At 39.5% G+C, this 20,140-nt stretch overlaps 1 protein-coding gene across 2 annotated transcripts in view; it reads left to right on the top strand.

The window, feature by feature from the left end:
• LOC121867913 (polycomb protein suz12-A-like) overlaps positions 1–20,140 on the top strand; it is a 96,102-nt gene that overhangs the window by 63,791 nt on the left and 12,171 nt on the right. For both annotated transcript variants that reach the window (XM_042368048.1, XM_042368049.1), the window contains exon 8: positions 6,964–7,140. In XM_042368048.1, coding sequence (XP_042223982.1) covers positions 6,964–7,140 — 177 coding nt within the window. The remainder of the gene's footprint in view (positions 1–6,963; positions 7,141–20,140) is intronic.

The following is a 20,140-nucleotide window of genomic DNA, read 5'->3' as shown; positions in this document are numbered from 1 at the left end:
CTGTGACTGCTGGAGCTTGCACTGGAGTGGTGGCGGTATTGATGTGCATGACTATGGTTTTGGTGTGATTGATGGTGACCTTGTTCTCTGTAGTCCATGCCTGTATCCTGTCCAGGGTGCCTTGTAGCGATGAGTAGTCCGGTGAGGTGTTGTCCACTGTAACCCCCACACTGCAGTCATCCACGTACTTCCACCTGTGAGGAGTGTCTGGTAGAGTGTCGTTGATCATGATTAGGAAGCACAGTGGTCCCATCTTGGTCCCCTGGGGAACACCGCAGGTGAGGTGTTGGAATGTGGAGACAGAACCCTGGTACCTCACTGCCTGATGATGCTCACTCAGGAAATCAATAAGCCATAAGACCAGGTTGGTGGGCAGCCCTAGTGCAATGGCCTTGTTGATAACAGTGCAGTGATCAACAAGGTCTAAAGCCTTCCTGAAGTCAACAAGGGCAACGGTCAGTGATGTCTTATGTTTCTCCATGATTTTGTGCAGAAAATCCAGGAAGCTAACTAAGCAGTGTGATGTAGAGGAGGTCCTCTTATTGCCAAATTGCTGTGGATCAATTGACTGATGAATACTAGCAAATGCCCACTCAAAAACAAAGTCTTCACAGAGTAGACTGGCTATGGGGGGGTAATGGCAACTGGCTTGAGGTCACTAGGGGACTGTGGGGTGGGGACTTGGGGATAGGGGTGACAAATGCAGTTTTCCATTCATTAGGGCATTTGCTTTGTCTGAGGGTTGCATTAATAATGGAACACGAGGGTGTCAAGTTCGACTGCAAACTCCTTGTAAATTTTGATTGGGAGGTCAATTGGGGTTGTAGAGCATTTGGATTTAAATTTGAGGAGTTTGTTGGCAATTTCAAATAGTTGAACACTGGGAGGGGAGGAGGGGGAAGGTAAGTAGGCTGGGAGGAGAGTGAGGTCAAGACTGGGTAGGGTATGACATATGGTAGCAAAGTGGTTATTAATTGTCTCAGCTGCCTCCTCACTAGGTAAATGAGAGATAAAAGGAAATATGGGAGAATGACGGTTAAGACCACAGAGATCTTTTACTTTGGAGTACCACTGATTGATGCTGACTTCCTTGAGGTCGTGCACTTTCCTGGGATAATAAGGCTTCTTGGCTGACTTGATTTCCCTGATGACCTGGTTTCGTAGACTTCTGTACAGGCGGTTGTTGGTGTAGTATGCCTTGTTGTGCTGCTCAATTAGTCTTTTGATACGGGGTGTAATCCACGGGACATCATCGGGGTGGATCCTCAGTGTCTTGGCTGGAAAAAAGTGGTGATAGGCTTTGGTGATAGTGTACAGGTAATTATCCCACTTGTTCTGCATATCGTCTACCGTGATCACTTCAGTCCAGGGATACCAGGTCACCCATTGTCCGAAACGCCGCATGGCAAAGTCGGGTAGGTCGGTAAGTCCTGGTGACAACTGACGGTCGTGAGATGGTAGGTGTAGGTGACCACAGTAGAGACAGGTGGGTGCTCCGCCCCATGGGAGGCAGCGGCTGGGGGGAAGGTAGTGGTTGCCGAGATCAGTCATGATGAGGTCCAGGGTGGCATTCCCATGTGTAGGAAAGTCAACTATCTGTTCAAGGTGGAGGTGTTGGGTGATGTTGCTGATGTCTAACTCAGTAAAGTCACCGCATATCACTAGCGTAGCACATGGAAACCTGGATCTCAGGGAGTCAACAGTGTCTATTATATGAGTAAGCAGTACATTGGCGGTAGGTGAGCGTGGGGGGTGATAAGCCACACAAACAATGAGGGAGGCAAGCTGGCGGAGGCGGGAGGTGGGATTGACCTTAACCCACAAAGCTTCTACATCCTCAGGAAAATTAACACCTCGGTGTGATGTTGTAAGGTCACGGTGACAGTACACCCCCACCTCGCTTGTTCTTTCTTAGGTGGTGAAATAAGTCATAGTTTTCTATGGCACAGATCTCAGGAACAATTTGCCACTTCACTATAACACTGACCTCCTCCACTTTGTTGCATAAAGATGTAACGTTGGACAGCAATAGGGATGGTAGGCTGTACCATAGTCGCGGCACTTCATAGCGAGCACACTGTCATTCTGGCACTGGCTTGACTTTCTTATGCTTGCTCGGCGTGATGATAGGGATTCGTCTGGGAATGCAGCGACCCCGGTGGAGGATAGCCAGCACCAGACTTCAGCTGGACAAGTTGGTGTGACGGTATCGTGACACTGGGATGCACATATTCACAAGTCTAGCACTCACAGTCGCTGACACCTTGAAAATACGCACTGTCTTTCTGTAAAAGTACTGAACTGCCTTAAATTAGCTATAGGTCGATGTGATGACCTTGGCTGCTGTGTGTGTGTTAAGGCTCATGGTATTGAGGGGAAAGTTTTAAATTGGATAAAATCATGGCTCACTGATAGAACACAGAGGGTCAGCATAGCTGGTGTTAAATCTGATTGGGCTGTGTAACCAATGGGGTTCCCCAGGGTGTCAGTACTGGGCCAACTCTTGTTCATAATCTACATAAACGATCTAGATACTGGGATCAGCAGTGACATAAGCAAGTTTCGGATGACATCAAAATTGGGCTGCAGATTAATTCAGGGCAGGATGCAAATGCACTACGGGAGGATTTAAATAAACTGCAGCAGTGGTCAGAAAAATGGCAAATGAAATTCAACACCAGCAAGTGCAGCGTACTTAATATTGGAAGAACAAATACTGTCAATGTATACAGCCTTAACAATCAACCTAGAGAAGTCGACTTATGAAAGAGACCTTGGGGTATTTGTAAGCTCGGACCTTCAGCCTAGAAAACATTGCGTTAATGTTTGAAATAAGGCAAAAGTGTACAGTGGTTCCTCGGTTAATGAACACAATTCGTTCCGGAAGGTCGTTTGTTAACCGAATCCATTGTTTCAATGGGATATTGGGTAATTGGTTCCAGCTCACCGAAAAATACATACAAAGTAAAAAAAAAAACAATGCAGTAAAGTACACTTACTTTGAGGTGTGTATGCAGAAGGCTCCTGGTTGATGATGATGATGGGAATTAGAAGTGGGGGTGGAGGAGAAGGGAGAAGAGAAGGAAGTGGGGGTGGAAGAGAAATCACCCCATGCTTGATGCCGTCATTTCACCAATAAAATTTTAAGTTCACTAGGTGTAATTCAAGATTATTTTCTTTAAATCAACACTGCACTGCACTATATATTGTCAATATGTTAAATAAATTTCAGAATGACCAATAATTGTACTATAAAAATGTAAAAATACTGTGTTCAAGAGACCCACAAGCAAGATGTTTCCTCCACTGAACAGAGACACAAACTGACACCTTGGTGGGTGAGTGAAGTGGCTGATGGGCGCACCAAAACCTAGTTCCCTGTACTGCAATTATGTTAAATAAGTGTTAAAATGACTAATAATTTTAATATAAAACTTGGGAAAAATATTGAATAACACAACCTTCTTAATATTTACTCCAATGGAAATGAATATAAGCCCTAGAACCGATTACTGTATTGGCGGACTAATCTTCCAGCTGGTCAGCAAGCCAAAACATGTTGACATGTTTTTGTAAGAATTTCGTTAATCGAATTTTTGCTCGTAAACCGAATTGATTATTCTTATGGAAGATATTTCGTGAACTGAAATTTCGTTAACCGAGGCGTTCGTTAACTGAGGGACCACTGTATTAGGTTTTATATCTAGAAGTGTAAGTAATAAGAGTGCGGGGATCATATTGCAATTAGATCTTGCGCTAGTCAGGCCGCACCTCGATTATGCTGTTCAGTTCTGGTGCCCTTATTATAGAATGGATATCAATTGACTGGAGTCGGTGCAGCGAAGAATGACAAAAATGATTCCAGGACTTAAAAACCTTCCATAGCAAGATAGATTAAAGAAACTAAACTTGCATTCCCTAGAAAGACGAAGTGTACGGGGAGATATGATAGAAGTATTTAAGTGGGTGAAAGGAATCAATAGAGGAGATATAGATAAAGTTCCTATAATATCCGAGCAGGATAGGACTTGTAGCAACGGATTTCAGTTGGATAAGTTTGGTTTAGGAGGGAGATAGGAAGAAACTGGTTCACAAATAGGGTGGTGGACGAGTGGAACAAGCTTAGCAACTTTGTAGTAAGTGCTGGAACGCTGGAAAGTTTTAGAAGGAGGCTAGATAGATTCATGGATGATAGAGAGTGGTAGTAACTCTCGACAGGAGCTGCCATGCACAGGCCAACTGGCCCATTGCAGACTCCTTATTTTTGTTCGTGTGTGTGTGTGTGTGTGTGTGCGTGCATGCGTGCGTGCGTACATGCGTGCGCATGTTCGTTCGTTCGTTTTCCTTACCCCCATGGGTTAAAGGGCCTGTATAGTATTACAGTAGCTGAACAAGGATGGATTCAATCATTACTTTGTTTGGTTAAGTTATTTGTTATTATTTTGAAGTACAAAGCAGTTAAATCAACATGTACAGTGTTGAAGAAAAGTCCTGTTTCCTCTTCTGCTGCTTCACGAACCCCAAGATTCAGACTCGTGAACTCGAAGCAGTATGAACTTATACTGTACATAATTCTATCCATAAATGCTTTGGATATACGAGTCTGAATCTCGGGGTTTATGGAGTGGTATAAGAGGTGACGGGACTTTTGTTTGTAACTGTATTTCTTTATCACAGAGCTAATTGGATTGCATCCTGAGTCGTCATTTCTAAAAATGAGAATTGAGGTTATTACACATAGACAACTGGACCGCGCTCCTTGACACATGATCTGTCCCGAGATGATGTCCCTTAAGACAGTTTTGAATAGGGATTCTTAGTTTTTGTCAGTTTTCTTTGTGAGGTATTACTTGGTCTTCCCTGTGTGGAGTGGAGCTCATTAGCATTGGTGATTTAATTTTTCACCTCTTATACAGGGTGTTCTGTGAATATCTTAAATAAATCGGGGTGTATTCCTGACGCATAAATAAAAATAAATGACTAATTGACCAAATTGTCAATTCTCAATAGTTTTGGAATTACAGTACATGACAGGTTTGGTAGGAATGTGATGAAACCTACGGTCACCTGAGATAAATCCCCTTAATTTCTACCTTTGGGGTCACATCAAAAGCAAGGTGTATGTTACAGAGGTCCCAAACCTTTAGGAATTGTAGTGCCATGTGCAGGACAATGTGACAAACATTTGCAACACCCCTGGGGTCTTTGAATGTGTGCCACACTCGCTAGTGCGACGGGCTGAGGCCTGCATTGAGCAAGAGGGGCGGAACTTTGAACATTTGCTGTAAATGTTAATACCAGTACAAATCATATGGCATTATTATTGTTAATTAATGTCAATAGCAATAGTGGATATTTCATATACTGTACATCCCAAAACTATTGAGAATTGACACTTTACTTATTTAGTCATTTATCTTTATTTATGTGTCAGGAATACACCCTGATTTATGAAAGTTATTTATGGAGCACCCTGTATATCTGGTCGTAGGCACTCAAGTCCTCCTTGGACTAAGATTAGGCTCTTAATTAAAGATGGATCCTAGAACTAGAACTCTTGCTCCTACTTTTGGGTTTATTGTGGAGTTCATCTGGACTGAAACTTCTTACTCTGAGATACACTGTACCTGTTGGTGGACATGGGAGGTCTGAGATACACTGTACCTGTTGGTGGACATGGGAGGTCTGAGATACACTGTACCTGTTGGTGGACATGGGAGGTCTGAGATACACTGTACCTGTTGGTGGACATGGGAGGTCTGAGATACACTGTACCTGTTGGTGGACATGGGAGGTCTGAGATACACTGTACCTGTTGGTGGACATGGGAGGTCTGAGATACACTGTACCTGTTGGTGGACATGGGAGGTCTGAGATACACTGTACCTGTTGGTGGACATGGGAAGTTAACATGCTTAAATGCTGGCCATAATCAGTGGAAGTTAACAGTAAGGTCACCAGCCATAATCTGTGAAAGTTAACAGTGGAAGTTAACAGTAAGGTCACCAGCCATAATCTGTGGAAGTTAACAGTAAGGTCACCAGCCATAATCTGTGGAAGTTAACAGTAAGGTCACCAGCCATAATCTGTGGAAGTTAACAGTAAGGTCACCAGCCATAATATGTGGACGTTAACAGTAAGGTCACCGGCAATAATCTGTGGTAGTTTCATGTAACTTGCTCTCCATTTCTGCACATCTCAGGGAGAGGATATAAGGATTCCTTACCTGATGCTTTGATCTCTCAATGCAGTGTTGGAGGAGATATTGTTTATCAGTGTTATGGGACCTGCAGGTGTGGTAGGTACTGTACTTTAAATTCCTTGTCCCTAATCTTTCATAAAATGGGAGTTCTTAGATTAATCCTTGATTTCTATATTATATGTATTATGCTACATGGCAATTAGTGAAAGGATCATTATGATTGTGATATTGAATAAATGCTGAGATTCAAGATTTCAGTATTTAGATAGAAGACTCAGTAAGGACCAAGGAGTGTTGGTTGCTGTTGTCAGAGAAACCTGTGTGTCACATAGCTTATTTAGTCTGCAGTCTGAGAGGATCCTTGGACACAGTTTGGTAGCTTTCTTAGTGGATGTTAGTAACATGGAAATAAAGAAAATTATTTTACCAACTTCATGCTTTAAAGAAATGTGACAGTATTTCCAGCGAAATTATAAAGGAAGAGTTAGCAGGAACTAGGAAGCAATAAAAAAGAAGCAGTTTGTGTAAAATATTCATTGTGTTGAATTTATAGTGTCATAGTTTAAGGTAAGATAGCCATGTGGTTGGAGTGAAAGGAGTTAATCTTTTCCATCAACAATTAAGGCTGAGTCGTATACTGATCTGTGGGATCTCAAAAAAAAATTAAGCTGATGCTTGAACTAAAGAGCACAAAGCATTTCATTTGTATTTATTTTGGTTGAACATGACTTTTTATTAAGCTTATTTCCCTCTTTTCACAGTTTTGTGGGTGACAGCCAGATCCCACTAGCATGCTCAATGTTCTTGGAAAGTCATGGCACAGAGCTCTTACGTAAAAGTTTGTATCGAAACTTTGTCTTGCATATGGTCTCCTTGCATGACTTCGGTCTCGTCGGGACTGGCGTTGTCTACAAATGTATCCTTCATTTACAAAATAAGTAAGTCTTCCAATGTCTCTAGATATTCTTTCTTTATTTATTTATACCCATTTTCACTTGTGATAATTGTTTCCTCAGACATTTGTTGTCTTAGGCTTGAAGCCTTCAGTTTATCACTTGTTCTCAATATTAATCTTATTTATTTCTCATTATTTTAAGTTAAATTTTCATACATCCTCTTACTGTGACAGGATATCTACTGATCTGGAAAACCTGGAAAAGCCAGGGAATTTTACAAATAAACCTGGAATTTTTTTGTGAATTCAGTTCAACTTCAAAATATTGTTGTTTTGACAGCAGTCTTAGCATAAATTAATGATGTACTTCTATATAATAGGTAAATAATTAAACTTTTAGGATTAAGTTCCAGTAAATAGTCCACTCAAATAGCTGAATTGTTTGTGTACGTGTCATGTTTCATGTTAGTGATCAAATAACCAAATATTACAGGTTATATCTTCTAATTCTGCAATGATTATTGTCAGAGATGAATTGTTCTTATAACTGACATTATTTAAGTGGATTATTCCACATATTTATCAGGAGTCATATAGGTGTTTCAGGCTCTCTCTTTTTTAAATGTCCAGGTTGACCCACGTGAATTGCGCAAATCCGAGGAGAAAAATATGGAGGGGGGTCAAGGTCTTTGCCGATGCTCATCACTAGGCCTAATGATCATCCTGATCATACCTGGTTAAATAAAATAGTCAGTCCAGTAGCCAGTGGCAATAAAATTATTTTATGTGCAACTGACCTACAATACAGTAGGCTCTGATATTTGGACACATATTAAGACTGTAAAAACCTCGCGAAATTCAAATCGTCCAAATTTAAATACAACTTCCTATGGAGAAAATTAATTTGAGTCTGGTACTTTCGATGTTTGGCTAAATTTTGCCTCATTTACCCCACTTTTTTGGCGAATTACTACCTGTAATAAAGTAACATTTAATAAACCAACGAAAATAACACAGATAAAGTTAAATAAAAACTAAAAACAACACAAAAAGTGTATTAACCAAAAAAAGAAAAACACAAACCGAAGACAGCAATGATGGGCTTGGGTGGAAGGTGGGTTGATTCCGAGGCTAGAGGTGGGTTAGTTGGATGTGGGCCATCCTGGGCCACATCCAGAAATCCTTCAAAGTCTAAGTCGTTCTCGAGTGGTTCAACATCTGTCGTTGCAGCGTTCTCGGCTCCATCTGCTACGCGAATGTTCTGGATTGCGTCGGCTACATCCTGGCGGCGTCGGAAGGATCTTGTTATCACAGACTGTTGTTTTTCCCTGATTTTGCAGTTGTAAATTGCCATGAGAATATCATTGAGACTGTCAAGGCGGGGCAATGCATTTTGTTGTTCAGGGGCGTCTTGAGTGAATTTCTGAAGTGATTCTTTCATGTCACTGCACTCTGCGAGAATCTTTGCCAGCTTGGCAATGGTCAATTTTTCAATCGCTCCTGGTTGTCCTTCTTCATCTGAGTTAGAATCAGAATCATTTTCAAGCATCTTAGTTATGTTTTCCTCAGAATTAAAAGTCACAAGGTTCATAATAGTGTCCTCAGCAAATTCACCGCCTACACGCCTTACTGACTCGACTGTCTCTGCTAACAGTGAACCGTTGTTTAGCTGCTGCGCACCTGAGGCACCTCCACACTTGACCTTGAGATGAGGGAAGAGTGGTGTCCAAGCGCGTGTGATTGTTGGAACATTAATCTCATGCCACGAATCAACCATTGTGTCAACAGCATTGTGAATATTAAATTTTTTCCAAAATTGCTTAACGGTTAGGATATGGGCAGGGGTGGAAGACGGTCTTCGGGTGGCAGAAGATGGTCCAGGTGTGGCAGACGGTTCAAGGGTGGTAGACTCGTTCTCATCTTCACTCTCGATATCACTAACTGTACCAATTTGTAGCAGTTCAACTTGGCTGTCAGTTTCATGGCTCATTTGGTTGTGAACGGTGCTGTAGTACATGAGCTTAACATTGACTATCAGTTCTTGATCCAGCTGCTGTATCTTTGAAGTTGTGGTCGCAGGAAGGAAGCACACTTGTACGTTATGGTGGAAGTCTACCAAATACCTAGCATGACCAGGTGCATTGTCCATGAATAACAACACCCTGAAATCAAGGTGCTTATGCCTACAATGTGCCCTTGCGTCAGGGAAAAAACACTTCTCAAACCACTTCTGTGACAGATTTTTGTCCATGTAACCTTTGGCAGTCTTCTCCCAATACACATTACCGTATATCTCAGCCTACAAGGCTACGGGGTGTATAAGACGACCCCCAAAATTTCCATTTAAAAAGTAGGTTTTGAGCTCTAATCAGTGTATAAGACTACCCCAAATGTGACACTTACCAATGGGAGCTTACTGACCCAGTAGTCCTTTACCAACCATCCCACTGACCAGTGCTGTTTACACATCCTTGGTTACAGTGAGTTCTGCTATAACGTGTGTTTTGACAACGCGAATTGGCTCTAACGCGATTGATGAATAGAGGAACAATATTTGTAAAACGCGAACGCGTTTGCTCTAATGCGATTCCACTCGAACGGTTGTTGTGGCTTGGCGCGGGGTTATGCAGTGTTTACAGTTCATGTTCGATATCACATGTTCAATTGAGTTATGTGTTTTGTTTGTGAAGAATTGCAGAAATAATTTATGTAATATTTATGTACCGTATATCACGGCCTATAAGGCGGCGGGGTGCATAAGACGCCCCCCCCAAATTTCCATTTAAAAAGTAGCTTTTGAGCTCTATTTGCTGTATAAGACCAGTACCCCAAATGTGACACTTACCCACTGACTCAGTAGTCCTTTACCAACCATCCTTGATTTTTTAAAATAAGGCCAATTCACTTCAAGTAATGTCATCAAATTATACCCGCTGGTGTAGTGTAAACACTAGTGACGTCACTGAAGCGTGTTGGGAGTGTTCCCTCGTCTCGGTGGTGTGACTATTTATACAACATGTGGTTCAACAGCAACCACCGTATTCTAATTGTGGTGTTTCATTAGGATTTGAGTGAAAAAGGTTACCAGTATGTACTTACTACATACATTTATTACACAAATATATATATATATATATATATATATATATATATATATATATATATATATATATATATATATATATATATATATATATATATATATATATATATATATATATATATATATATATATATATATATATATATATATATATATATATATATATATACTGAATATACTATGTACAAAAAATGAATGTTCAATGAATTATTTATGGTGCATTAGGGTACTGGTCACTTCTGATGGGCTATAAATAGCCTTCTTTATCTCCCCTACATCTCACCCTGAGCCAGACGGAAGGGTCTTGGTAAATAACATGTTTGCTTATTTTCCATTTACTTTAAATAGATTTACCGAATTATTTGTTTTATTTATTTATTTATAATATACTGTAATATATTAAACACACTGTAATTATTTTCTTTAATTTATAAACTGTTTTGCGACAAAGGAATGTTCTCCAGTAGTGTTTCATTAGGATTTGAGTGAAAAAATATTACGTACTTACACAATTGTTCCTCTTACTTTGACAACACAACATACATACAGTATATTATTTCTCAGTTTTGATCTTTTTTTTTAATTTTTGTATTTATTTATAGTTAGTTACTTAAAATAAGGCCAATTCACTTCAAGTAATGGCATCAAATATTACCAGCTGGTGTAGTGTAAACACTAGTGACGTCACTTGAGCGTCTGTAATTAACCGTCGATAGTTTCAAGAATTAATGCACTCATTTACTGAATATTCTTTGTAAAAAAATAAAATTTAAATCAATTATTTATAGGAGATAAATATTATTATGAGTAAATATACCGATACCGGTATGCATTACTGACCACCTCCACGGCTCCTCACTGGCAAATGGGGGGGGGGGCGTGGGGAGGGGTGTGTGATGATAGCTGTGTTTATTATAGGGGTATAAATCTCTTTTACGGTATGTTAGACAGGTTTATAATACATTTTTATTATTTTAATATACCGGTAATCTTAATTTGAATCCAGCTTGCCAAACGTAAGTTTCAGTATAAAATAATTAGTGGTAAGACCTTGTGAGTGGCTTACGATGTTTTCATCACCACTCTTGACACACTAAACCACAATATTTAAGAGGTAAGAATTTTAAACTTGGTGGTTTAGACGACCCCCTAACTTTGGGCAGATTTTTTTAATGTTCAAATTTCGTCTTATAGGCCGTGATATACGGTATACAGTATACCTGTACAGTACAGTATATGTAAATTATAAAATTTTAAATAAAAGAAAATCAAATTACGTAGCGTTTTACACCCGCGCTCTGTTTACATCACACACAGTGTTTACACACAGTGTTTACAGTTCACGTTCGACATCACATGTTCAATTGATTTATGTGTTTTGTTTGTGAAGAATTGCAGAAATAATTTATGTAATATTTATGTATACAGTATACCTGTACAGTATATGTAAATTGTAAAATTTTAAATAAGAGAGAAAAACAAAATATGTAGCGTTTTAGACCCGCGCTCTGTTTACACCACACGATCAGTCTGAAACACGTGCGAAGTTTTTAAGTGTCCTCAGTGATTTCTGATTACTGTTTCTCCAATTTTGTGACTATGGAAAAGAACATCATCTCCGGGAAGCGTTCTGGTGATCGCATTTCCGGTGGTGATCGTAAAAGAAAGGCTATAACACTTGAAGAAAAGCTTGATGTCAATCGTTTTGAAAATAAGGAAAGAACATGTGATATTGTGCGTACAACGGGAATAAAGGAATCTACTTTACGCACCATTAGAGACAATGCAGCAAAGATTAAAGCAAGCTGTATTGTTGGAAAAACCTTGAGTGCTCGCAAAAGTGTGAGATCACGGCCAAAGGAACTTGAGGAGATGGAATGGCTTCTAAGTGTTTGGATAGAAGATCAAACGAAAAAGCTTCCTCACCATTAAAGAGAAAGCCTTATCAATATAGAGGACCTAAAGAAAAACTGCACCTGATGATGACGATTACAACTGTCAACTCCTGTCTGCATGACACCTCAGCCTCAACATCACCCTTATCCCCCATCAAGTTATATTCATATTTTTTCAAGGTAAAGTGTTACATTTACTGTTTGATTTCATTATTAGATATGAATGTAACATTTATTTAGACTGTGCTATCCTTTGTGTTAGGCTAACTACTAAATTATTTTTTATTTCGAGTAATCTGCACCTAACCCTATTTTCTCCATAAGCCCTGTTATTTCTATTATGCAAATTTCTATAACACGATGTTTTACAAGAACACAACTATCGCGTTATAGCAGAACTGACTTAAATAAATAAGGCCAATTCACTTCAAGTAATGGCATCAAATGTTACCGGCTGGTGTAGTGTAAACACTAGTGACGTCACTTAAGCGTCTGTTATTTAACTGGAACTAATGTCGGTGTCGAGTAAAATTTTTCCATTTACTTGAAATGAATTTACCGATTTCTTTGTTTATTCATTTATTTATAATATACTGTAATATATTAAATACACTGCAAGTATTTTCTTTAATTTATAAACTTGCTTCGCGACAAAGGAAGGCTATACTCGGTAGGTGAAGTTTACTTGATACAGTACATTTATGGTTGCATCATCATTAAGGATCAAACTCCGAATCAGATGACGTGACTTCGGCTTCTTCATTCTCATCCTAAATTAGCATGAAGAAAACTACCACTGTCGGTAGTTTCAAGAATTATAGCAGTCATTTACTGAATATGCTTTGTATAAAAATAAATTTTAAATGAATTATTTATAGGAGATAAGTATTATGATCAGTAAATATACCGGTGTGCATTACTGGCCACTTGGGACACAAAGACGGGCTAAAAATAGCCCTATCTCCCCCTCTTACAGCGGCCAATGGGAAATGTCTTAGTAATTAAATATTGTTTGTTTATTTTCATTGTTTGTCTAATTTATCATGTTGTATCAAAGTAATATTACTAAAAGTTGTGTAGGTAGTAGGCAGCTACCAAACAGGGAGATACTACCGCCTGGGAAGATATTGAAAGCATAATGTATTGTCTAATGGTAGACCCTGCTTCCACATGGCATCACAAAAATTGTAACCAAGTCCCAGGTTACTGATTTTACTTTCTCCCCTCATTTACACACAATTGCAGAGTTTCAATTGTTTCTCTTACTTTGACAACACAACATACATACAGTATATTGTTTCACTTTTGATCTTTTTTCATTTTTGTATTTATGTATGGTTCTTTATTATTACTACAGGTTGTACCTCTCTAGTCTGGCATTCTGTGGTCCGGAAACTCCCGTGGTCCGGAACGATTCTAGTTTGTCCAATAGGTAGATAGGCAGCTTTTTTTTTTTTTTTTATCTGAATTATTATTATTATTACAGGAGTATTAAATTTTTGCCCCTCAGGCCCCAATGTGGGTCAGTGACCTATGCCTGGGTGGGCTAATCCCCTTAAGAAAAAAAAAGCCGCGGGAAATTAAGGTTTGTTTACATCCGGCAGTTCGGCTGCTCTCTCTCTCTCTGCTTGTCTATACAGAGTACAACATTTAACCCTTCAATATATATGAGCAGTAAATAAGTGTTGCTTTCATATTCTTATGTAGAGTAATGACTTTTTTTTTACCATTAATGGTTAGCTACTTATATTGTTCCATTTATTAACATTAAATAACATTACAGGTACTTCAACCATATTCATTCTTTACATTAATTTTACTACAGCTAAACTCAGGGTCTTATTTTCTTCAGTTTTATATGTAGAACCAATCAGTCACTGGTTTCGTAAGCTTTAACATAAACAATGCCGGCAGCCGTCTCGTCTCCTCTAATATTCCACGTATTATTAATAAATTGTATTGTTAATTTTGCACACACGTACATTAATTCAATAAAAACAAATTCAGAAACATTAATTAAAATATATATGAACAGTAAATAAGTGTTGCTTTCATATTCTTATGTAAAGTAATGACGATATGTTTTCACGTGTGCGCATGCGCACTTACATATGCGATCTCTCTTTTTTCTTTACCATTATCGTTAGCTACTTCTATTGTTCCATTTATTAACATTAAATAACATTACTTAAAACAACCATATTAATTTTACTACAGCTACAACCAAGGTCTTATTTTCTTCAGTTTTATATGTAGAACCAGTCAGTCACTGGTTTTGTAATCAACGAAAACAATGCTGTGTCATTTCCTCATGTGTTTTAATGTTCTATGTATTATTAATGAATTGTATTGCTCATTTTGCACATATAAACATTAATTCAATAAAAAAGACATTCAGGAATAAACAATAATGAATCTTTTGTACATAAGAGAAATGACCCTGTTTACACGATTATGCACGTCGTCTGCACGTTGGCGGGCCGTTCAAACCCGTCGAAATTCAAGTTTCCGCCGTCAAAATTTTTCTTTATTTATTTTTTTGTGTGTTCCAATAAAATACGTTAAGAATTAAAAACTCGCGAAATTTGAGAAGCTTCTATACGACATTTAACCCTTCAGTATGTCTTCAAAGAGACCATGACGCAGAGAAAGTGGTGCTAGTGCTTCCAGGCATAAGCACACGTCACTATCTAACCAGGAAAAGGGTGAATTTCCATGGTCCGGCACCGGTCAGGTCCCGAGGTTGCCGGACTAGAGAGGTACAACCTGTATTTTATTTTAAATTTAGAATTTTTTATTATAAATTTTTTTTTCTATGAATTAATATTATTATTACAGTCTCTCCCCGACTTACGACGGGGTTAGGGACCCAAATCCAGGTTGTAAGTCCGACATAGATAAAAAAAAAAAATCTACAATGAAATACAGAACAGTAAAAGTAATAAATAATGAGGAATGGATACAGTGTGACTGAGCACTTACCTTTAATGTAGTCAGTTGAATGCACACGGGGCCCCCATAATTTTCTATTTACAGGATACATGGAGACTATATTAATTGGATGAAGCAGAGGAGGAGACAGGGCTGGGTGGGTCATCAATGTCGCTTTCTTCAGACAGGTTTATGTACTGTGGAAACTTGCTGGTTGAAGGTATTGGATCATCTTGAGGGAGTGAAGAGGCAGCACTGGTGGGGCGTGAGGAGACAGCACTGGGGCACTTCTTGAAATACATGTGCAATTTAGACTGCACAGTTTGCTTTTTCTTTTCATTATAAATTTCTCTGTAGCAAGCAAGTGCATCTTGGATCACTCTGTCAACTTTGGCATAATGCTCATAATTTTGATCCATGCCATCAAACATTTGCATTCCTTTATTAATTGTAGCAAATGCCTCTGCCATTTGTTTCACGGAAAACTTTTTGGGGGTGCAGGTTCTTCTACATTTTGTCTCTTCTTCCTCTGCAATTTTCTGTGCATCTAGTTCAATAAGATCCTCGTTACTGAGCTCTTCTGCTACACTTTCAACCAACTGTCCAACATCTTCATTATCAATTTCTAACTGAAGCTGTTTACCTAACTCCACTATCTTGTTACTAATATCTGACATAACTTCATTTTCATTAAATCCTCTAAAACTGTTCACATATCTTTTCAGGATTTTCTTCCATATTCCATTCATGCAATGTTTTGTAACCTGATCCCATGCTGCACTAATGTTCTTTATACATGACAAAACGTTGTACTCCTTCCAAAACTCTCTGAGCGTTTTCTCACCTTCAGTAGCAGCAACAGCCTGAGCGAAGGTCGTGCGTAAATAATACGCTTTAAAGGCAGCAATAGCACCTTGATCTACGGGTTGGATGATAGAGGTAGTGTTAGGTGGAATGTAGACTACCTTAACATCAGGGTGCATGTCGTCCAGGTGTGGTGGGTGTCCCGGAGCATTATACAAAATCAGCAAAATCTTGAATGGAATCCGTTGTTGCAGACAATACTCCTTGGCTCGTGGAATGAAACAAGTCATGAACCAATCCTCAAACAGTGCTAAGGTCATCCAGGCTTTCTTATTACTACGATAAAACACTGGCAGTGTGTGCTTGCTGACATGTTTAAAAGCCCTGGAGTTCTCTGAATGATAGATCATGAAGGGCTTTAGCTTGAAACAGCAACATTCCCCCCCAACAGAAGTGTAATTCTGTCCCTGAATGCCTTGAATCCTGGCATTGTTTTCGCCTCTGTGGATGTATGTCCACTCAGGCATGCGCTTCCACAATAATCCAGTCTCATCCACATTGAATATTTGCTCAGACAAATAATTCCCTTCCACAATCACTTCAGCTAACTCCTCCTTAAAACTTCGGCAGCACCAACATCGACACTAGCTGCCTCTCCACTCACCTTAACATTGTGTAGACTGTAGTGTTTTTGAAATCTATCAAACCACCCATGACTTCCTGTAAAGGTTTGATCACACGCATCTCCTGCCTGCTCCTTCAGGCTTTGGAACATGCTTCTTGCTTTACCCTGTATGGTTAGAAGGCTTAGGGGTACATGCTTCTGTATCTGGTCTTCTATCCATATCACCAATAATTTTTCCATATCGTGAATAGGACCTTGTCTTTTCTTTGAAATTATAGTTCCCTTTATTGGTGTTGTTCCTTTCACTACATTACGAATACGTTCCATGTCCTTCAGAATAGTGGATATGGTCGAGTGTGAGAAACCTAGGTCACGTGAGATTGTTGCTACAGTCTTTCCATTTTCATGCTGAGTTATTATCTTCATTTTCATCTCAAAAGTAATTGCCTGTCTCCTTTTCTTTGGAGCACCACCAGCACTCACTTTTACGCTTTCCAGTTATTATAAAGTCAATCTGTAATCTGTAAGTCCATGCAGTCGTAAGTGGGGACTACCTGTATTATTATTATTATTATTATTATTATTATTATTATTATTATTATTATTATTATTATTATTATTATTATTATTATCATTATTATTACATTTTTGCCCCCCAGACCCTGATGTGGGTCAGTAACTTGTGCCCGGATGGGCTAATCCTCGTTAAAAAAAAAGATAATAATGCTATGATTGTGTTATAAATATATTTATTTGTGGAATTATTATTCAGATAATTATTTGTAAAACCTACGTGGTCTCCCAAGGTAAAGCCTGGCGACAGTCTGCTTGGGTGTGTTGCTGAGAACTTCTTATGAAGAGTAATGCAAATAAAATAAAAGTCTAAATGAATTATTTATGGGAAATACGTATTATGATCAGTAAAGAAATGCATTATTGGCCAACTCGGACACAAAGGTAAGCGAGAAAATGACCCCTAAAAGTGTAGTGACAGCGACTGCTGGATGTAAAAAAAAAACACTTTCCCTTTTTTGTCTCATCACTGGCAAATGGCGGGCAGTGCGTGATGATAGCTGCGTTTATTACCGGGGTATGTTGTTATTTTACGTTATGTTAGACAGGTTTATAATACATTTTTATTATTTTAATATACCGGTAATCTTATTTTTAATCCAGCTTCCCAAACGTAAGTTTCAGTGTAAAATAATTAGTGGTAGGACCGTGTGAGTGTTTTACGATGTTCTCCATCACCACTCTTGACACGCTAAACCACAATATGTAAGAGGTAAGAATTTTATACCTTGTATTTAAGACGACCCCCTAATTTTGGGCTGATTTTTTAAAGGTTCAAATTCCGTCTTATAGGCCGAGATGTACGGTAAGCTTATTCGTATCTTGATTCCTGTACGTATGCGATTTCTGATACTTGTGAATAACAAGAGGTTTAATTTAAGCGAACCAGACGCTTTGCAAATGAATAACACACTGAATATATCCCCTGCGTGTTTGGTGCCTTTTGCTTGTTTCTCTGTTTTGTGCATGTATGTGGTAATAGGGGACTTTTTCCAGTAAAAATCAGTTTCGTCACAGTTGTATATTTGTTCGTAGGAATAACCACCATCTTCAATTATCTGCTTTGCAATTGCTGGAAATGAGTCAGCTCCACTAATGTCTGCAGAGGCAATTTCACCATGATACTTCGCCATCTTCACTTGACACTGCTTCTTAAAATTAGCAAACCAGCCAACAGACGCCTTGAAACTGGGGGGGAGATGAAATGTTTTTCTTTTTGCACACTGCACTGTAAATTACTAGCCTGCTCACGCAACTCTGGCCCTCCATATACAGCTGTACATCTCCTGTGTATGAAGTAACCCTGCAATTGTTTTCATTTCTTTAAAAAATTGAGCAATTGCTGTATAGGATGATTGAGTTAAGTAGTTAAACCAATGGTTAAACCAATTACACACACACACACACACACACACACACACACACACACACACACACACAACACAACACTAACACTACTACTACTACTACTACTTTTTATTTTTTTTTTCGTGGCCTCCAGCCTCCCCCAATAGCCACACCTTCGCCACCATTTATTTACCTTAATATTAAATATCCTAATACATAAGAAGCTATCCTATCTGTGTTAAATTAGTTGAGCCGCAGATCTATGCGGCATTCAGTGACTGTAGCCTCATAGTCAATATCTGCAGCAGTTGTCGGAGTAGGGGCAGAAGCTCTCGTTCCCCTGAGGCAGAGCAAAGCCGACCGAAGGAGAGAGAAGGACAGTCGACATCTCATCCAGGCTGTAACATAACTTCTGGGCTGCTGCTTCTGTTCGGAGATCAACTCCGCGAGTCTGGCGTAGAAACATCTTGCACCTGGGCCCATCCCACCAGAGGTTGTGAACACTAGAGGAGTGAAGCTGCCTTGATCAACGTTTTGAATTCTCTCCCCATATGCCCTTCTCTTGTCGTTCTCGTTCCTCCTATGTGCAGCATCGAGAGCTAGGTTACAGTGACATGCGGCCATGGGATCAAAAATCCTGATGTCGAAGAAAGCTCACTGTCCCCGCGTCCAGAATCCTCGAGCACTGACGTCCACGCGGGCTTCGTTAGATGTGTTTGAAGTCCTGTGTTGGAGGATCTCGCCATCCAATGGAAGGAGGGTCGGTTCTACCATGACGTCCCGGCAGATTTCCTTCAACATATTTGCTGTGAGATCCCTTACCTCGTCATGCCTCATGCATATGAAGCCCCCCTTCTTGCACACCTAGGCGTGATCGCCATCATAGGAAGAGCCACACACGCATTGGGATGGCAAACCTTCTACTGGCCAACCATACCTTACTACTACTACTACTACTACTACTTCCCTATCACTTGGAATTGAGTATGACAATCATCCAGCTATGATACAATGATATGAGTTATTGGGGATGTCACCTAGGTTGGTGAGTTTTGAGGTGATTAAAGAGGCCGATACGGGACCCGCAAAGTCGTCCACATTCGTTGCACATGTGGAAGGCTGCATCTAGTGCGGGAGGGGCTGTGGCAGCGTCTTTCTAGCGTTGGCACTTGTCTGCCTCGGTTTGCAGTCGGGCTAACTCGAAAGTATTGACACCTTCTCGTGTGGTGCTCCTCCAAGGGCTACGATGTGGAGAAATTGACTCCCAGGTGAGGGGGACAATTTGGTACATTTTCAGGTTTGTCTTAAGACTATCCTTATACCTTTTCAATTGCCCATGGCATTACGTTTACTATTTGCTAGGTGACTGTAATGTAGCTGCTTTGGCAGTCTGTTGTCGTCCATGCGGGTAACAAGGCCAGTCCAGCATAGCTGTTAATGGATAAAGGTAGCCTTGATGCTCCTATAGTTGGTGTCAGCAAGAATACTGGCATTTGTTCTCTCGTCTTCCCAGCAAACTCGGTGGATGGAACGTAGACTACGTTGGTGAAAGTTTTCAAGTGCTTTGAGGTGACTCCTGTATGTGACCCATGTCTCACTGCTATATAGCTGTACTGTACATGTACTCAAAATAATGTATTAAGTGATTACTAAAATTTTTGTCAAGTGCAAACTATAGCATGATCATATTCAAATTAATCACTATCTTATAAGAATTCTAGCAATGTAAATTATATTCTCTCCGGTCACTTCTGTGACATTTTAT

The sequence above is a fragment of the Homarus americanus genome, unplaced genomic scaffold, assembly GCF_018991925.1.
Source record: "Homarus americanus isolate GMGI-L3 unplaced genomic scaffold, GMGI_Hamer_2.0 scaffold37032, whole genome shotgun sequence".
NCBI lineage: Eukaryota > Metazoa > Arthropoda > Malacostraca > Decapoda > Nephropidae > Homarus > Homarus americanus.
Note: the sequence above shows the minus strand (reverse complement) of the source record. Positions and strands in the feature narration are given on the sequence as shown.